The following is a 20,110-nucleotide window of genomic DNA, read 5'->3' as shown; positions in this document are numbered from 1 at the left end:
TGTGCTGCCAGGCCTCCCTGCCTCTCGGCACAGTTTCTTTTTGGTTTGGTGGCTTACGGGGCCTGGGAGTTGGCTATTCTGGCTCTCGGGGAGCGGGATTGCTGGAACCACAGAGAAATCAGCGGTGTGCCCAAGACTCCGTGGTTGGCATGTCCTTGCGGTGACGAGACAGTGGTGCCATGGCACACCTTTCTGGGCACGGCTGACCAGCAGACGTAGTCCGTAGCTCTGTTCTGCTCTGCGAGCACCGGCTTGGCCAGTGCAATGCTCTGTTGGCAACGTACCGTTGGCTCTCCACGCCTTCGGCAGCGCTGTTCTGCCAACCACGCAGACAGCCCAGCGGTCTCCAATGTCCTGTCCAGCTCGGGAAGCTGACTTCATTACGGGCCATCAGTCCAATTACTCGGTCACAGGCCCTTCATCCCGCTCTGAAGCCAGGCAAGCCAGCTCTGAAGCTGCTGGATGTGATGGTTCCCTTCAGCACAGCATCCCTTCCCAGGACTTGCACATTATGCACAGCGACGATACCTGCTTAGAGCGTTTGCTCCTGGATCACTGCTCCTCTTCCTTGCAGGCTCGTGTTGGCATATCACGCGTTTTGCCCGAGGAACACACGCCGACGGGGATGTGGACCAGCCACCGCAGCCAAGCTGAGGCCAAGTGCTGTCACGGTTTAGGATGCTGCTATTGAGGACTTCATCTTTGTCAGGTTTCATGAGCACCATGGCGTTGCCCACTTCTCCTTTGGGCAATATCAAGTCAATGTAACCAGGCAGCTCGATAAGAAAAATTAAATGCTTTCTTCACTTTCCATTTCTGGTGGTGCTCCAGCTGGGCCTTGGAAGACCAGCAGCCCAGAACTGGTGGGATTGCTGGCGGCCACGGGTCCCTCTGAATTGGGACGCGGCAGCTCTAATCACCGTTGTGGGGCTGCCTTCGAGCTTGTCTTCTCCAACAGGTGAAATGCAGGTTCTGGCAGCTCTCAAGCCCTGTCCCGCAGAGCTCGGCAGTGGCAGTCTGTCGGCAGCAGCGGACGGGTTGCCCGGATTGCTTCTTCAGCATAGCCAGAAAACCTGGTCTTTTGAGACGCAGCAGACAAGGCCTGGTTGGCGCCCTGCAGCACACACCAGGACCTGAGCGGAACCAGCAAAGAGGGGGAACAGGTCTCACGGGAAGCAGGCTCAGAAAGAAACACCAGCCTGATGAAAAAGGAAGTTCTAACCAAAGAAAGTGGGATTACGCATTTGTAGGACAGCTAATTAAGCCTTCTGGGACTAATTCTACTGAAGGTATTAAAAAGCAGATTTCTTGAATGAGTCACTAATGGATGAGGATTCTTCCTTTGAACTCTGTATCTCGGTCCAAATTTCTCCAGGAGTAACACAGGCGAGGACAGATTCAGCAACAGAGGCAACGTACTTCTAATCGCTCCAAAGAGAAATGCTTCCCTTCTGCTCGCCAAGTCTTTTGTGTTGCCGCTCTTGGCTTCCAGGTGTTTTCATACCGGCCTTCAAAAGCATCTCCATCGCTTTTCCTTACAGCTGCACGAAGGACTCGCCTCCCCTGATGAACAACCTTCGCCCAGCGGTGAGCGAGACCCGAGACTGCTCTCGTCATTCTCCACCGGTGCAGAGCTCGGTGCGGTGACTACGGCCGGGCTGTGCCTTAGGGCCAGGGCTGGAGACTAGTCCTCCCTCTCCTTGCCTGAAATGCCGATGGACACTATGGCGCTTCCTGCCTAGAATGGTGCGTGCCCAGGTGACACGACACCTCTACGGCTCCCATTTTGGAAGGAGTTTGTCTTCCAGAATTGTCTCACGAGAACTGTCCCTGAGAAGGGAGGACAAAGGCGGGGAGTACAGAAAGGAAAGGTCTCTCTGGACAGCCCCCGAACCGAAAACCAGAAGCACTGGCGCTACGTGTCACCCTGGAAGTAACATAGGCACCAAAGAGGACCCACACGCGCTGGTGCGGGCTGGGGGCTCTCACGCGGTGCCCGGGGGAAAGCAGCGCTCCCTGTGCCCAGCGCGGGCCGACAGGCTCCGTGCAGATGAGCTCCCTTTGGGTGGGCGGCTGGTGAGGGGCCACAGGCCCACTTCGAAAGCTGGAAGGAAATAGGCTTCTTCACAGAACCTCGAGGAAGCCCCTGTGAGCAGAGGGCCAAGGCAGCCTGGTCACGAAGGAGCCAGGGAAGCCCTTCTCTCCCCTCTCTCCCGTCCCGGTTTCCACTGGGACAGAGTTCATTCTCTTTCCAGTGGCTGCCGTGTTTCAGATGTGCTGTGACAGGAACATCAACAATGCACACTGGTTTAGGTGTTGCCAGGTGATCTTTGTACTATTCAGAGACTTTTTTCAGCTTCCCACAGAAGCCGGGACGGAGCACAGACAGGAGGCCGGAATGGCCAGTGGAATGTTCCGGAGTCTGCCATCGCTGCTCGGGACGGGCTGGGCAGCGCATCGTCGGGTGTGAGAGTGACTTGATTGGATTACTTTATCTTGTACTTTATCTTTACCATTATTATTAGTAGTAGTAATTTTTTTTTCCTTTTTTGTTATTGCTCTATGAAACTGTCTTTAACTCAACCCACACATTTTTTCCCCTCCCCTTTCCTCTCCTTTTCTCCCTGCCCTTCTGTGGGGAAGGGGGAGAACTGCGCAAGCGGCTGCGTGGTCCCAGTTGGACCAGTCCGTCCCCTTCGAGCTGCGAGCTCTGCCCAGCGGAGCCCCAGGAGAGGAGGCAGCACCGCAGCCACCCGCTCCGACAGCGCCTTACTGGGAGACCGATGGGCTGCTCTCAGGGACCATTTGCCAACACACTGCTCTTCCGTAACTACTGAATTCTGGCAAGAAATTTGTTGCCGACTCTCAGCAAAAGAATCCAAAGAGAGGAGAAGCTTATCCCCAGAAAGCAAGCCCCCAGGGAAAAGGGTGCCCAGCAGCGCGTGAGGCTTCTCTGAAGAACTACTGAGAACAAGGCTTTTTACTGAAGGCGATCTAATTTCCTGCTCACTTTTTTTCTTAGGACTCTACCAGTGCAGCCAGCACTCTCAGTAGGGAAGAGAAATCTGGCACTTCCGAGTTCCTCCCTTTCACAGTAGAAAAACAAAGGGATGCTGCGAGGGAACACCTGCAAAACTGCTATGAACAAGTGGGGTTAATTGTACCCAAAACTGCTACGAACAAGTGGGGTTAATTGTACCCAAAACTGCTACGAACAAGTGGGGTTAATTGTACCCAACGTACTGACCCTCCCGAAGGCAACGCAGGAACTCCAGCAGCATCCGGAGGGCTGGCGATGCTGAAGGAGCACTGGAAATGTTCCTCTTCAGATGAAGATGGGAATGAGCACATCAGAGAGAACTATTAGGTTTTGTAACTCTAAGGGCTGCTACACTTCTGCATGGAGTCTCCCGAGCAGAAATAAATGCGGAACCTACGGGCAGCGCATAGGGACGGAGTCCTACAAATCAGGCACCTTGGTCCTACGGATTTTGTTTATGGTTCTTGTCAGAGTTGGGTTGATGATCTGAAAGGTCCCTTCCAACCAAGACAATTCTATGATTCTGTGACCACGGTCTGCAAAGACGGGTTACCTCAGGCACGGCTCTCGTGCCCTCGGCACACATGGGACTTGCGATGCGCAGCCAGCTCAGCAGTGCTGGGCACGCGCAACCAGTCTCGTGTTTCCCGAAAGAGCTTTCACAGGGGTCAGGGACTTTATGAAAGGGCCCAGCAGCTGCACTGGGCAGCAGCAATAAAGCTGATGTTTTCCGAAAGCAGCCGGTGTACTGCGCAAGCGCGGTATAACCAGCTTGTGCCTCCGTCCATGAAACAGCTCGGCTGCAGCGGTGCTGCAGCAGTTCAGATTAGCATGTCACCTGCCCAGGAATCCCAGGTAAACGCCCCATATCTTCAGATTCTGCCCAGACAACATTTCCAGTGGAAGGGTAGGCACTCTGGGGAGAACTCAGAAGTTGGGCACCTCTGCACCCCTCTTCTGAGAAGGATGGCTCCTTTGGATCAGACTGCAGGTCTGTGCCCTTCAGGACACGGCCAGTAAGAGCACCAAAAGAGATCAAGACGTGGTCACTTCCATAAACCCATGCTGACTAGGCCTGATCCCCTGCTTGTCCATTGTATGCCTTGTAATGGCGCTCAAGATGATCTGCTCCATGACCTTCCCTGCTGCCGAGGTCACACTGACAGGCCTATAGTTTCCCGCATCCTCCTTTCTGCCTTTCCTGTAGATGGGCGCTACGTTTGCTCCCCTCCAGTCCATTGGGACCTCCCCAGTTAGCCATGACTTCAGGTAGATCATGGAAAGTGGCTTGGCGAGCACGGCTGCCGACTCTTTCAGCACTCTTGGATGTGACCCATCCGGTGCCATAGACCTGTGCGCATCCAAGCGATGCAGCAGGTCACTGACCAATTCCTCTTTCATTGCGATGACTTGGTGTTTGGGAAAAGAGCCCGTATGGCACCGGGCAGGAAAGCCTTCCGGACACCCTGCGGCGTGGCGGGGACGGCGAGCCGTGCGGCACTCAGGCAGAAGGAGATGCACCTCGCCTGTGCCGGCGCTCAGCCCCCTCGGGCACCAACCAGGAGGAAGTTCAACATGCAGAAGGAAATCCCTCTTCTCCTCCTTCCACAGCCCATCGCGTTGTTATGGCAACCAACATGCTTAGTCTAAGCCTAATATTTGGCAAGTAGCAGCCCGCTCTTGATGCCTGCCTCGGCTCGCAGCCGCTGCCTGGGTGCTCAGCACAGCGGTAACACCACACAGCTCTTGTCTTCAAGGAGGAGGACCCTGGGAACGACAGGCTGGCCAGCCTCTCATCAGTCCGTGGGAAGATAATGGAGCAAATCATCCTGGAAACCATTTCCAAACACACTGAGGACAAGAACGTGACCGGGAGCCGACAGCAGGGCTTTACAAAGGGGAATCACGCCCCACCAACCCGGCAGCCTTCTACGACCAAATGACCAGGCTGGTGGGTGCGGGGTGAGCAATGGACTTTGTTTATCTTGACTTTAGCAAGGCTTTCCAAAGCGTCTCCCAGAACATCCTCACTGACAAACTGGGGTAATACGCACAGAAGGGGAAGGTGAGGCTGATTGGGAACGGGCTGAACTGGCAGGCTCTAGGAGCACGAAGTCCAACTGGAGGCCAGTGACCTGCGGTGTACACAACCCCCCAGGGTTGGTACGGGGCCTGTATCTCTTAATGTCTTCATTCATTACCTGGACGATGGGGCAGAGGGTGTCCTCAGCAAGTGGAAAGGACAAACGTTTTGTGTAGATGACACAAAATGAGCGAGCGGCTGATACACCAAACGGGTGTGCTGCTCCTCAGAGTGTCCCTGCCTGCCTGGAGGAATGGGCCAAGAGCAATCTCATGAAGTTCAACACAGGGAAATGCCAAGTCCTGCACCTGAGAAGGTGGGAAGAACCCCACCCACCAGTGTGTGCTGGGGGCTGACAGCTGGAACGCGGCTTTGCAGAAAAGGACCTGGACGTGCTGATTGACACCAAGTTGAACATGAGCCAGCAACATGCCTCTGCAGTAAAGAGGGCTGACAGTGTCCTGGGCTGCACTAGGGACAGCATTGCCCGCAGGTCGAGGGGGGTGATCCATCCTCTGCCCAGCACTGATGGAGCACACCTGGAGTCCTGTGTCCAGTACTGGGCTCCCCAGAACAAGAGAAACAGGAACCTACTGGAGAGAGTCCAGTGATGGGTCACAAATATGATGAAGGTGTTGGAGCATCTGACACAGCAGCAGAGACCGAGAGGGCTGGGACCGTTCAGCCTGGAGAAGAGAAGGGTCACGGGGACGTCATCAGCCTGTATAAATACCTGATGGGGGAGAGTGAAGAAGATGGAGCCAGACTCTTCTCAGTGGTGTCCGTGACAGGACAAGAGGCAACGGGCATAGACTGAAACACGGCAAATTCTACCTGAAGATACGAAATCCCTTGTTCACTGTGGGGGTGACCGAGCACTGGCACAGGCTGCCCAGAGAGGTGGTGGAGTCCCCATCCTTGGAGATACTGAAAACCAAGACAATGTCCTGGGCATGCTGGTCTAGGTGGCCCAGCTTGAGCAGGGGGAGGACTAGACGATCTCCAGAGGTTCCTGCCAACCTCAACCATTCTGTGACTCTGAATTCAGACTGGGGGGCACCTGCAAACACCTGTGATCAGCCAGCAGCAAAAGCCTCGATGAGAAATGATGGGCAGAAGCCCGTTATTCCAGGGCCACCTTTTTGCTGGAGCTGCCCGGGGGCAGAGCTTTATGCAGGGAGTGCTCGAGCTGACAGACCTTCCTACGGACCTTCCTACAGACCTTCCAGCCAGTGTCCTCAGCCTTCACTGGTGCACGTGCAACAAGCAAACAGCAACGTGTTCCTGAGCACCATCAATGCCCGACCTTCCCTGCCAGCCCCCCGGTCTCAGCATCAGCTTTTTCTCCTCGCTGCCTGTGGCGCAGAGAGCACCGGAGGCATCAGGAACATTGCCAGCATCTGACAGCCACAACTCATGGGGACCCTGCTCTTTGGCTGCAGAATTTACCTTTTGCCCTCAGCTGCCCATCTCCTCACATTTATTAGCACTGAACTTCCTCTGCTATTGCGCAGGCCACTCATTTAGCTTGGCTTGTTTGCTTCTAGTTCTTCGCTGTCCCCTCCAAGTTCAATGTCCCCCAAAACTTCATGTGTTCTGCAAATCACGAATTCTCATTAATCACAGTGGGTTTCATACAATTAATAAACCTATTAAATGAAATGGGACCCTGCTACAGAATAGCCGTCTGTCTGCTGTTAACCTTTTTCCACACTGAAAACGGACAAACTACTTCTGCTCTTCATTGCTGGTATTTTTTTCTCTGAAAAACATGCTCAGACCAAAGTCTCACTTTTTGCTCTGGAAGACTTCCTTAATATTAATGATGCCTCTCCCACGCCTCCGACGCCCAGCTCCTGAGCCGCAGTCTGGAAGAAGGGCGGCTGAGAGGGGCAGCCGGCAGGAGCGCGCAGACTCTCCCGCCCAAGAGTGGCCTTTCCCAGGAGCATCCAGTGTGGAACAAATCATAGAACACAGAATCATAGAATCATTCAGGTAGGAAAAGGCCCTTGGGATCATCGAGTCCAACCATCAACCTCACTCTGCAGAGTTCTCCCCTACACCGTATGCCCCAACACCACACCTAAACAAGTCGTAAACACATCCAGGGACGGTGACTCCACCACCTCCCTGGGCAGCCTATTCCAGTGTCTGACCACTCTTTCTGGGAAGAATTTTTTCCTAATGTCCAGCCTAAACCTCCCCTGCTGCAGCTTGAAGCCATTCCCTCTTGTTCTATTGCTAATTACCTGGGCGACCAGCACCAACCTCTCTACAATGGCCTTTCAAGTAGCTGTAGAGAGTGATGAGGTCTCCCCTCAGCCTCCTCTTCCTCAAACTAAACAGTCCCAGCTCCCAGCTCCAAACGCAGCTCCTCCAGCCAAGCGTCTTCAGAGTCAGAGCATTCAGCTCAAATCCCACCGTGGTGTCCAGCCACCGATGAGACAACAAACCCTGACCCACCCGCTTGTGATTTTCCGTCTGGGGAAGGGAACGCCAAGGAACCCAATGCATCACGTGCGCGTTGCTGGAGGTGCTCAGCCCCGGCGTGGGCGGCACACCGAGACCTCCGTCCCCGGCTGAGTGCACACCTGCCAACGCTGAAGGCGTGGAAGATACTCAGGGCAATGAAACAGCCTGTAGAGGACAAACCTCCCTGCCCGAAGGCATGTGTGCCACTGAGACACCTCCGCACTGGGACTAGCTAGAGCCAGTCTCCCACTCCCACGTCACACCATGCTACAATGCAGAAAGCGGGGAGGGAGAGATTTCAGTTTCTACATCTAAGAAGTGAAGTTCTTTAGTCTACATCTAAGAAGATCTTTCCTCAGTCTCCTCAGGATCTGAATTCCTTCTGCTTATTGCAGGCGCAGACAAGGGAAGAAGTCCTAGAACTAGCACAGATTCAGCATCTTCCTTGGCTCTGGGGATGACAAAGCGATGGGAAAGCTGATTCCTCCAGCTTAAGCAGAAGGTGAACACGTAGCAACCAACACTGTGAATCAGGCCAGCCCTACGCTGCTGTTCGGCTGGAGACCCTCACTGAACAATGCAAGTTTTTGCTAAACCCTAATGCCGGATCATGCAGGACCAGTGAAGTTTGCGGATCCCACTTAGGACTGCAGGACAGTTGTGCAGCGATGCGGCCAGAAGCTCCATGAGCACGGGAGCGACAAGTGGGAGAATGCTCTACAGAACAGCGGGAGACAACGACTTTTAAAAATCGGAGTAATGCATGACGCTGCTTAAGCTGTGACTTCCTACAAGCCACAGCAGCACAGGGCGGTAGCTCCTGAACTGCTGCTGGGCTGCACCGCGCGGGCAGAGCCAGGCAGGTTTCTGGCTGGGGCGGGCGCTGGAGCAGCCCCGTGTGTTACCGTCGGGAGAGCCCCGACCCACCACAGCAGATCCTGGTCAAGCCCTGGCCTGACCCGCAGGGCCAGCCTGGCGCATCGCAGGGTCAGGGACCACCATCAGGCACAGAAAACACCAACTCTGGAACACCCTGCGCGGGGACAGCAAAAGGAACAAACCCGCGGAAGGCAAAGGCAAGCAGACAGGAATGGCAGATAAGGCACACGTGCCAGGCCGGGAGATGGTGTGGACCCGACTGAAGAACAAGGGAAGACCCGTCCGTTCCAGCTCTGGATGCCTTCAAAGCACACAGTCAGCTCTGGGAAATGACTGAGGAGACGAACAGGGGGGAGCCTGAAGCTCTTCTCACCCGAGGAGCATCTCAGACCGCCCTGGAGGAGGCTGCATTAGGCCTAATGAATGGTTTTCTGGATTCTTGTCTAATCACTTTAAGCAGAGTATGAAAACCCACTCCAGAAAGCTGTGGTGATTTCTGGAGCCGCCTTCCAGTCCCTAAAGGGGCTCCAGGAAAGCTGGGGAGGGACTCTGGCTCAGGGAGGGGAGCCACGGGACGAGGGGGAAGGGTTTTCCACTGGAAGAGGGGAGATTGGGATGAGATCTTGGGAAGAAATCCTTTGCTGTGAGGGGGGTGAGCCCCTGGGCCAGGTTGCCCATGGAAGCTGTGGCTGCCCCATCCCTGGAGGGGTTCAAGGCCAGGTTGGACGGGGCTTGGAGCAACCTGGGCTGGTGGGAGGTGTCCCTGCCCAGGGCAGGGGGTGGCACTGGGTGGCCTTTAAGGTCCCTTCAACCCAAACCCTTCTGTGACTATGATTCTATGATTGTCACTGTTTTACCTCATTATGGGAGGACAAAGCTGAAGATCTGAGCAATGGGATGGTATCACTGGGGAAACCGTTGCTCCTGCTACTATTCATTTACCGCCTTGTAACAGTTTTTCTCTTCTTCATTCTATAGAAATTCCTCTGCATGGGAAGAGGACCACCCCTGCAGGTGCGTCACTGATGGAAAAGGAGCCGAGAACTTGTGACTGTTCCTTGAGCTGAGGTGGGGGGCATGTGGGGGGGACGACAAGCCAGGGAACCCCAGCTGGTGCCTGGATAACGGAAGGATGAAGCTGCTGCTCTGAGGCGCTGTGTTTTGCTGCAGTGCCAGGTGGAAGCGAAAGGCCAAGTCCTGGACTGGTGTGATGCTGAAAGGACGACACGCGCCTCCGGGCTCTCCGCTGCCCCAGGGCCTTCTGCGCGTGCACTGCCTTTCTTGGGAGAGTTCCCAATCAGCCTGTCATGGCCCGATGACAGCAAATTGCATTTTTGCTGGGTTCGTTTATTTTTTTGCTCTCCCAAACTCTGTAGAAGACATTATCCCAATAAAATACAGAGGCTGGATCTGGGAAAAAAACTAGCCAGCCATGAAAACCCTGGAGGTATATTCCCTTTTGTGGCTTCTCGATGCGATGCCTCCTTCCTGTTCAAAACTGCTTTTTTTTCTCTCTCACTCTATGACTTCCCTCTTCCCTCCGGTCACCCTTCTGCAGCCAGAACAGCGGTCATTCCTGCTGTTCGCAGCTGGAGCATCTTCCCCCGACCTCAGAAGACTACTGACGTGCCGCGCGCACCGCACTGCCCTGCAGACTGCAGCAGGGCCCGGGCTGGGGGTCAAACAGCCCGTCCCGTCTCCCCCCGAGCTCCTGGCCCACAGTCGCGGCCCCGGGGCAGAGCCCTCTGCGCGCTGCAGCCGCTGCACAGAAGACTGGCTGGCCAAAGCCACCGGCTGCTGGCAGAGCTGTGGCATCTGATGCCCAGCTGTCATTTGCTGCACCCCTGGTAGCACCTAAAGGCTCAGAAGCAAGGTCCTAGTCCAGAAAGTGCCCAGAAAAGAAGGACTCGGGACTCTTCCTATGTCTTGTTCCCTGCTGGTCTCAGATGAGCTGGGGGAGAGCACGTTTGCGTGTGTTTTTCCATTCCACATTCCTGGTGCTGAGCTCCGAGAGATGAGATGGCGCATCCTGTCTCCTGTCGTCCCCAGTGGTGGGCACCACACCGGCCGCGGGGACCCCTGGGGACTCCCTGCGTGCCCTGCACTGGGGAGAGTGGGGAACGCGGCTCCGGGCACCCGCACGGGGCTCACTGCGACTGCTGCGGGCAGGGGAGAGCAGCGTCTGTGGTTTGGGAAACCCGGGGCCGCACCGGGGCTGTGGGACCCTGCCCTGGGCTCGGGCAGGGCAGAGGCACCATGGCTGGGCACGGAGGGGTCAGTGGAGCCGTTTCATTGCCTTCCTCCAGAGCCAGCTCCCAGAACCGAAACCTGAGCCTGGGCTCGGGGCTCCGCTTTCTGCCCGGTGCCAGTGCCGGGCAGCGCCAGCTTTGCATTTTAGGTGATAAATTTTGTTGCAGGGGACAACGACCACAGTCTGCAGCAAATGCCTGACCTTTGCGCAGCTCACGAAAGGGGAAGCTGGCCCAGCAGTGTTTTAACTGCGATGACACAGAAGGTTAATCTACAGGGTCAGACGACAGCTAATTGCGTACAGAGAGCAACTGCCGTGCCTCCAGCCAGCAGCGAGCACTCCTGCCTCCGAACCCACGGTGCCTCAGACCTGCTGGAGAACTGACTCTCCTCACTTGTGCACCCTAAAAATCCCCTGGGTTTACAGCTCCCCTCCCTTCCTGGGAATTAAATGCAAAAACCTGCGCTAAGAAAATGTTAATGGTGCTCAGCTGAGCATGCACCTGTGAAAGCCAGCGTGGATGGCAAGGTTCATCGCTGATCCTTTGGGATGAAGACAGCAACCAAAGCTAACCCCAACCCTAACTCACTCCCAAACCCTAAAACTAACCCTCGGCTAAACCCTAACTCCTAACCTTACCCTAACCCTATTGACCCTACCCTGACCCTAACCCTGCTCTAACCCTACCCTACCCTGACCTCTTCGGGCAGCACTGGCCAAGGCTCGTCGCCCGTCGCAGTGTCGGCCCCGCGGGGGCTGTGCTGGGGCGCGGGGGCCGCGCAGGGTGGCTGCAGCTCACGCTCGGAGTCGGGCAGGGACGCCGGGCGCGGGCGAAACAATGTCCAAAGCTTTCACACAAACAGGGCTGTGCAGCGGAGAGGAAACATCAGCTGACAGTCACGGTCAGTCAGATGGTGCTGGAGGGGGGCAGGCACGGCCATTGTCTGAAACGCCGGCTCAGCGGGACGGGGACAAGCCGGCTCCCATTCAGCACGGCCACCCACCATCCCCAAACCCTTTCTGACCAGCTGGGGCTGCCGGGCAGCGTCCTAACGACCTGGGGGCTGAAGACAGGCTGAGCACACTAAATGTGCCCCTTCCTGAGCCAGGCAGCACCAAGCTGAGGGACGAGCCAAGCGTCTGCAGCGCGCCCACCATGGCACATCTCCCCTGGGTGCCACCCCGAACACGCAGACGCTCTGCGACACCAGCAACAGGACTGAATGCATGAAGACATGGGCGGATGCAATGGCATGAGGACTCTCCCGCCGCTGACCACACGCAAGGTCTGCTGGGCAGAACCCGCAGCATGAATCTCTCCAGCCAGAGCAGCGCTCCGTCCCCGGCCAGACCTGGGGGCTCCACAACGCTTTGCTCTACCAGAAGGACTGAAGTGGGGCCAGGTCTCCTGAGTCTCCCCCACCTCTGCTTAAACCGGCCGTGTGCCACAGCCCCGGGCTGGAGCAGAGCCGAAACCTGGGGAAGGCGTCTGGGAAGCATCTGGCAGCCCCCGCCAGCCCGGCGGCATCGGGCAGGAGGAGTTTCCCAGCGCTGCCGTTCTGCCCTCCCGGGACTGGCCCTGTCCAGCCGGACCCGGGAAGGGGATGCAGACTCCAAAATTCAACAGTTGGCAGAAAATGACAAGTAAAATCCAACATGAGACTGCCCAGAGCTCTGCCAAGGCTCTGGGGCTGCGTTCACACATGGAAGCGACACAGATGTAGGCAGCTACTTTCATACACACTACGGGTAAAGAAAACAGGACAGACAGACAGACACGGAAGAAGCACAACCAAGACCACGCAGCTGGCCATGCACTCTGGGGAAATTCGCCTGGTGGGCACCTGGACCAGGGGCACGTGCCACAGCTCCAACCCCCCAGCACCCACCCACTGGTCACCTCCTGGCGAGGGACGGGGATCCTGCCACTCGCCCAAGTGACCCCCCGCGGACGGGAATGGCCTCTCTCGGGGTCTCACTGCCTGCTCCAGCCCGGTGAATGCCCACAGCTCATCAGCCACGGGCTGGCCAAGGCATTCCAGCAGCTCTGGTAGCAACGGAGACCTGCTGGGGACATGGCCAAGGAGCTCTGCCAGCACGGACACTGAGACCTCCTGGGGTCATGGCCAAGGAGCTCTGCCAGCAAGGACACTGAGACCTCCTGGGGTCATGGCCAAGGAGCTCTGCCAGCACGGACACTGAGACCTCCTGGGGTCATGGCCAAGGAGCTCTGCCAGCACGGACACTGAGACCTCCTGGGGACATGGGCCAAGGATCTCCCAGCAAGGGCTCCTCCAGTGGCAGTCATTAACCGGTTTGGGAGAAGGCGGGGGTCGGTTTTCTGTACCCTGATTTTCCGACAGCTGTCTCAGGCAAACACTTAGCCGTGCTTTAAGTTTGTGTCAACAGTGACTCCCCTGGGGACACCACACGACACCTGCTGTGGGTCACCAGGCTGGAGGTCCCGCAGCCCTGGGGTGCCTGCTGGAAGCCAGCGGGGTGCTCTGGTCTCTTCCAGGCCCCCCTCCCCGCCGGGCAGCTGAACCCCAGCCTGCGACGGCTGCACAATCCCAGCACAGCAAGAGCCCAAGGTGCCGCCTCCTCTGCCTGGCGGGAGTTTTGCTCCAGACGGTGACCGAGGGACACACTGCGACTGGGAAGTCCCGAACCTGCAGGGAAGGGGGAGCCTGGTGCATCGATTACACGGGGAGGGCTGCTGGGGCTCAGAAAGGGGACGTTGCTGCTTGGGGCGGCAGCTGGCTCAGGCTCCCCACCCATGCCAGGGTCCTCCCCACCCGGATGGGAGGTGGGATGGGATCCCTCCTCACCCTTACTGGGGTCCCTCTCTTTCACTACGGGGTCCCTCCTCACCCTCGCTGGGTCCCTCCCCACCCGTGATGGGGTCCCTCCCCATGGGGCTGAGTTTCGCCAAGGGGACCCTGCCCCTGTGCAGCCCTTGCTGGGTGTCCCCGTCCCCGACCCCCCCGCCCGAGACAGCCGCACCGGGGCACAGAGTCTCCTCCGGGCCACGGTGGGAATCCCATGGAAGCCCGAGGGAATTTCCTCAGTCGTCACCTACGAGCAGCAGCACAGATATCACAGCACAGGGACACGGACATGCTACCGGGCACACGGGGACGGGGGGGGGACACACTCACATGCCAGAGCGAGCACCACTGCCCGCTCTGGGCCAGCCGGGAGAGCGGGGAGAGGGACGGGAGCGGGGAGAGGAGGTGAGTCTGCTATGGGATGAGAACATGCTCACTTACACAACTCGCCCACCCTCCGGAGGCCAGAGGCGGTTCTAGACAGAGCAGCGCGGACATGCAGATGGAGAGCAGGAAGAGAGGCAATGAGAGAGAATGTTAGCTCCGGTCCGGGCCGGCAACAAGACGGAGAAGAGCGAACGGACTTCGTCACGGGGCTGAGGCCGAGTGGCACAGCGGGAGCATGGCCGGGCACCCCCCGCGCCACGTGGGTGTAGGGCTGCGGTGACACGGCCCACGGTGCCCCGCGGTGGGGACGGCAGAACCGTCTGGGGCCGGGGGCTGAGCCCCGGGCAGCCCTGGGGAAGGGGCACCCAGGGAATGGCCGACACGGGGCTCCGGCTGCTCCCGACCCCGGGGAAGGGGCACCCAGGGAATGGCCGACACAGGGCTGTTGGGGCCAGTGAAGGTCGGGACGTTCCGCAGCAGTTGAGCTTCCATTTGTGTGTTTACTACGGGAAATGGGACATTCATAATCGCATGAATTCGACAGCCAAAGCCTGAAGGATTGGAGAGTGCTGGGGGGAGAGGGAGGACGGTGTCGGGGGGGGACGGGGAGGGACAGGACGGGGACTGGGGAAGGGCAGAGGAGGGAGGGGGAGGAAACAACATATGCATGAGAAAAATGCCCCACAGCAAGAACAAGAAAGAGCGGCAAATACAGTTCAACATCTTTTCTGACTTCACCCGGCAGCTGTGTTAAGTGCTTTGCTTTTATGATTGTGAGCGTAACAGCTACAGCTACGGGTCAGTGGAACACGATCAGGGCCTCGCCAGTGAGTTAGCGTTTCCCAGAGGGGATAATCACAGTCCTGCCGGCAGGAAGTTTGCCGGAATCCCTTGCTGAGGTCGGGGGAAAGCCTGACGTTTGCTCTGCGGTGAGCAGGAGGACACCTCGCAGCTCCTCGCCCGGGCGCTGGGCTGCTCTACTGAGCTTCCTAAAGCTCCTCGTGCAGCGCAGAACCCCTCAGCTGTGGCCATCGGGGGGGAGCAGGAGGCCCCGTCTCACCCAGGTGACACGGCCCCCTCCTCCCAGCAGGGACGCCCGTCTCCCCGGTCTGCAGTGCTGCGCCAGGCGTCGGCCATGCCTGGGTTTGGCACGGTGGCTACCAATGTCAAATGGCCACTGCTCTCATTCAGACCGTTAGCCCTTTTCTGCAGGGGACGTGGCTGCACGCAGAAGGGGAAGAAACAGCCGGGAGCGGTGCGCAGAGCATGGCCGCCCCATGGGGAGCGGGGTTTGCTTGGCCGAACAGGGTTCTGCAGGTGGAAAGCCCCACCAGCCACCTGCTGCGGGTCACCAAGAGCGGGCCAGGTGAAGACCACACTCGTTCAGCACGGGCCCGGCCCAGCGCTGCGCAGCCGAGGCACTGGGCAGCCCCAGGGCCGGCCGAGGGACGCGTGGTTATCCCCTGGGGAACGCCAGGCACCTCCAGGGCCGGTGTCCCAGCTGCGTCACGGTGACCAACCTGCTACGCTGGAGGAGTGATGTAGAAGAGCAAGAGGACTCCTAAACCCACTCTGAACGCTCTCCCGCTCAGCCTCAGCGATGGCTTTTCTTGGGCAATTTTGCAGGTGGGGCTGCAGCTGGGCTGCGAGTCCTTCGGCCAGGAGCTCTGGCCTGCCTGTGCCCATGGAGGGACAGGGGGAATCGGGAGCAGACCCCGATGTCAGTGAACATTTACAAGTTTCTGGCAGGGTCAGAGTGTTACGGGCATAAGAGCTGCTTTTGTCTTAACTGAACCTTACATCTCCTGCTTTCTCCTCCTCTGATCTCATCTTTGTAGGAAAAGGAAATTTAGGGCTAGTATCCATAGGAGATTTCATCTCCTTATGTGCTGCCCCTGGGACTCTCCGAGCCAATCTCTTCCTAAGCTCTCACCAGAGACTCCGTGCACGGTGGCAGACTGCCGGCAGAACCGCTCCGCGGGCACACACGGGCCTCTCTCTGCGCGGTGCTTTGCCTCCCGTTTGCTGACAAAAATGCTGAGATTTGAATGGGTCCCTTGGTATTTCCCCATACAAAAGGAATCCCCCCTTTTCTGTGACATCCTCTGCTACTGCACTGCAGCCCTGAAAGGAGCAGCCCTCTCAGCTCCTCTCCTGCGCTCAGGGATGAAACAAGCGCACGGTGGGACCTTCCTGAAGCCACACTCGGCACCGAGTGAGCCCTGCAGGCCTGAACCCCTCTCTCCTTCGGGCCACGTGGGCACTGAGAGAGTCTTGGTGGGACCCAGGGCTCCTCTCAGCGAGGTCCAGGCGAGCCCTCCCTGCTCCTCCCAAGCCTGGCTCTGGACACGCGTGAGGCAGGGTCCCGGTTTGCTCTTCTACTCACTGGGGGGGATGCGTGGATGAGCTGTGATTAGTACATGTTAGTGACGGGATGAGGTGAAGCCAGCTGTGCTTGCTGTGACACGGACACATGCTGAGACCTGCTACCCACAAAGCCCCTGTCTCCTTGTAGGCAATGACCGTCCACGTCAAAAACAGACACCCCCCCCGCCCCCTGGGCCACCAGTGGCAGGACGCACTGAGCTGGTGTCAGACGGGCGCCCCCTCGGAGCGAGGGCAGCGCTGCCCTGCGGTGGGTGGGTGCTCTCTCCATCGCTACACCTTCCCAGCACCCTCTAGCAGCTCTTCGCTTTTGCAGACACCCAACCTCCACGGGCTGATCTCTGCCCGGCTGGCTGCCCCGCTCCCCGCGAGGGAGGCAGGTCTACGGGGGAAAGCCGCAGAGGTGGATGGGGCCGGGGAGCGCCCCATCCTCAGCCTGACATCCTGCGGTGAACGCTGGGAAAATGCCATGGCAACCGGGAGGGAAGAGCATCCTCCGGCACTGCGCTGACGGCACCGCATGCACTGCATGCCCGCAGGACGCATGGCGAGCCCCGCGCCGCCCGGGAGCCCCTGCCGCAGTGCCGGTGGCCCCGCTGCAGCACGCCTCCAGGGGCAGAAGCCCCCTCCCGTGGGACGGGGAGCCCACGGACCGAGGGATGCATTTTTAGTCACCTCCAGAGATGCATTAAGCATCTTTAAGCCCCGCTGCCGCAGGGAAGCAGGATGGAGCCCTGCCCAGCTCCCGTCACGGGGCTGCAGGTTTGCCTTCCTCCTCGGTGGCACGTGAGGCAAGGCCGGGGGCTCGGGGGGGGCTCAGGGCTCGCAGGGCAGCACGTTGCTGCGACCACCAGCTGGGACTTGCCTCTCTGCAGGCTTTGTGGCCGCCAGCAGCCTGGCAGTTCCAGGCAGGGCTGTGGGGACACCTGGCCTGGCGTCACCGAAGGGTGCTGCTGCCGCCTGCCCGGGGGCTCCAGCCTCCCGGCACACCGCAGGTCCTGCCGGCACCCTGCGCAGGGCTCTCTGCTCAGCTGGACGGCCACCTCCTCCCCAGACCTCAAAATAACAAGTCACTCCCTGTATGCCCCAGGCTCCCTCTCGGGAAGGCGCTGAGCAGCGCAGAGCTCAGCTGGCCTCATCTCCAGGCTTTTCGTCAGCTCCCTACGGACAATCCCCTGGACCGTGGAAAGGAAGCTCAGCTCTGCTTTGTGCAGGAGTTTAGACACCATGGAGAGACAAAAAGCCTACAAGGAAACAGGGGGTTGTATCTGCAGCGGCTGAAAGCTTGCACCAGAAATGTTACACCATTTAACTGAAACAGAATTAATTGATGAGTTTATATAGAAAGAGGTAGCTTTACCCTAGGAGCTAAATGCCTAAAGGGCTTATTTTTCTTCTCTCTCTCTTTCAGATCTGTAGAAATACAAAGCAGTTGTGGGTTTCCAGAACAGCACCTGAAAAACTCAGTTTTGCATCTGAAATTCTGCTTCACATGATACATTTGGCATGTTCGGCTGTTGCTTAAAGATAAACAAACAAGCAAACAAACAAACAAACAAACAAACCCCCTTTGCAAAGCCCCCTCTAACCCAGGTTCTCGGCTGCATTAGCTGGAGCCCCAACAGGAACCGTGGTGACACTTCAGATGCTTCTGGCTTGAGCCCCCGTGAGCCACGTTCAGCTCCAGGGGAGGCCGATGGGCATCGCACCAGCCCCGTCCGCAGAGGTGGTAGGTCGGGATCGGAGCGTGACCATGCGCAATGAGGAATGACACGAGCCTGATGAGGCTGGATGGCCACGGCCAGTCACAGGACAAGGGGACACTGCACAGGAATGCCATCTCAACACAGGGGTTAATGCTGCACATTTAACGCGTGAGTCACCCTGAAGCGCGTGAGTTCAGCCCCTGCCACCACTGCAGCTCTGCGGCTGGCATTCGCAGCGCTAGCTGTGACTCACTGCATCGCTAATCAGAAACGTACACCTCTTAGTTAGCGTCAGCTTTATTGTGGTAATGGATGTCACACAATGAATCCATTTCAGCGCTCAGCTCTGAGCTGCGGGTCCTCGCACGGCATCTGCTGCGGCATCAGCTCCGTCCGGGGGCGGCCGGGACGGTCAAGCCAGAGGGACCCCGGGACGTCTGGTCACTCTCCTGCCGCGCAGCTTAGCAAAGGCTACCGCGGGCTGGGACATCGGATCTTCAAGGATCCCGTTCATGTTAAACACGAAGGTAGCCGCTGCTGGCCTCGCGTCAGCCTTCAGAGCCACGCTACGGCAAGGGAACCGTCAGAGCGGCTCCCCGCGGGCACAGGTCGTGTGTCCCCAGCTCAAGGGTCATCGCTTACTCCCACGGGACAGCACGAATGGGAGCTGTCACTGCTCTGCTGCCACTGTCGCCGCCGAACTACGGCGTCCTGGGGAGGGCTGTGCAGAAGGCCGTGTGGCAGCCAGCGGGCACAGCACGCGGGGCACGGGCACCGCAGAGCTCCCCGCGCCACGCTCGGCCCCGGCCACTCGCACAGGGCCCAGGGGCGGGGAGGACGGAATAAATATCGTCTCTATCGACTGCCTTAACTCTGACCTGATGTTCTCACTCTCAGTATCTCTTGGCCTCTTTCTCAGTCCCTCTTGTCAAACGTCCTCCCGCGGAAGACCGTCTTGGAAGGAGATACAGCCAGAGTTAGTTATGGAGAGAGCGGTTTGTGTCTTCTGTTCCTGGGGTCCCCAGCCAGGACCCTCACAGACCTCTGCAAGAGAAACGCACCAGGGCCTGTGCTACAGCCACCGCGTGCAGAGAGAAGTTGCCCGCTCTTAGATGGAACTACTGTAAATTCAGAACTTAATGTGTTTAGAAAGAACCTCCAGCAATGGAACGAGCCGCCACCGGCGAGCCGCTCCGCCTGCTTCAGCAGCCCCCGGAGCCATGGAGGGCCACCGGCGGCTCGAGGGTGGCTCCTGCAGGGGCACCTCGTCCTCCTCACGTCCTGCGGGACTCCAGGACACCTCTGGCTCTAGGGAAGAGCTTCAGGTTGGGGCACAACCCTTTCTGGAGCAGAGCTAAATGTACGAATGACAGAGGAAGCTGCAGCAGGCGTCGGGGCCCAGCCCTCAGTGCCGCAGCCGCGCCGTGGAGGGGCGGGAAGGGGCCCTGGCTGCAGCATCACCCGGGCTTTCCCCCCGCCTGGCCAGAGGGACCCAGCACCCTTCAGCCCCAGAGGGGACGCTCCAGGGCCGGCAGCGGCATCGCACCGGCACGGTCCCACCTCGCTCCTCCTCGGCAGCGCCGCCACGTTCAAGGGTGGCTGTTGTGGCAGGTTTGGGTAACACTGCCATTCTCAGGAGAGACTGGAAAACGTGTCCCGAAATCGGTCCTCTAAGCTTATCTAACTGCTCTTTACGTTATTTTCTGAATTTACAGCAGTTTCATAAAAGAGAAGAATTTTCACAATGAAGGAGAGTGGCTGACATCATTAAATATTCTATTTACAGCTGACTTCCTGGGAAATATTTCAAGTCTTTGACAGCAACTGGGCGCACAAAAATTTCAGAGATGAAAGGCCATGACTTTCAGAAAAAGGAATGGGAGGGTTTAACTCTGCAGGACTGCTGGAGGTGCCACACACGGGGTGTCAGGGTGGGTGAGGGGAGCACGGACCAGGAGGACGGGGTCTCTATGGAAGGCGAGGTGCAGGAGCTCAGGCAGCGTCTGCTGCTGCTGGGAGAGACGGGGCGAGGGGAGCACGCTGCCTGCTGAAGCACAGGAACCAGGAGAAGCAGCGGTG

The 20,110-nt window shown here is 58.2% G+C and overlaps 1 protein-coding gene across 10 annotated transcripts in view; it reads right to left on the bottom strand.

Moving 5' to 3' along the window:
* The window catches only part of SHANK3 (SH3 and multiple ankyrin repeat domains 3), a 378,942-nt gene that overhangs the window by 3,488 nt on the left and 355,344 nt on the right, over window positions 1-20,110 (bottom strand). The window contains exons 24-25 of one of the 10 annotated variants that reach the window (XR_012585285.1): window positions 17,686-17,738; window positions 13,995-14,029 (exon numbers count right to left, since the gene is read on the bottom strand). The exons of 4 other annotated variants lie outside the window; for them this stretch is intronic. Coding sequence is in view for 5 of the 6 variants with exons in the window: in XM_074573075.1 (XP_074429176.1) it covers window positions 19,013-19,103 (91 nt within the window). In the remaining variant the exon portion in view is untranslated. Of the gene's footprint in view, window positions 1-13,994; window positions 14,030-14,547; window positions 14,565-17,685; window positions 17,739-18,313; window positions 19,104-20,110 lie in introns of those variants that run through there. 5 more of the 10 variants (XM_074573078.1, XM_074573077.1, XM_074573076.1 and 2 more) reach the window with 5 other exon arrangements.

Source organism: Larus michahellis, chromosome 1 (genome assembly GCF_964199755.1).
Source record: "Larus michahellis chromosome 1, bLarMic1.1, whole genome shotgun sequence".
Taxonomy (NCBI): Eukaryota; Metazoa; Chordata; class Aves; order Charadriiformes; family Laridae; genus Larus; species Larus michahellis.
Note: the sequence above shows the minus strand (reverse complement) of the source record. Positions and strands in the feature narration are given on the sequence as shown.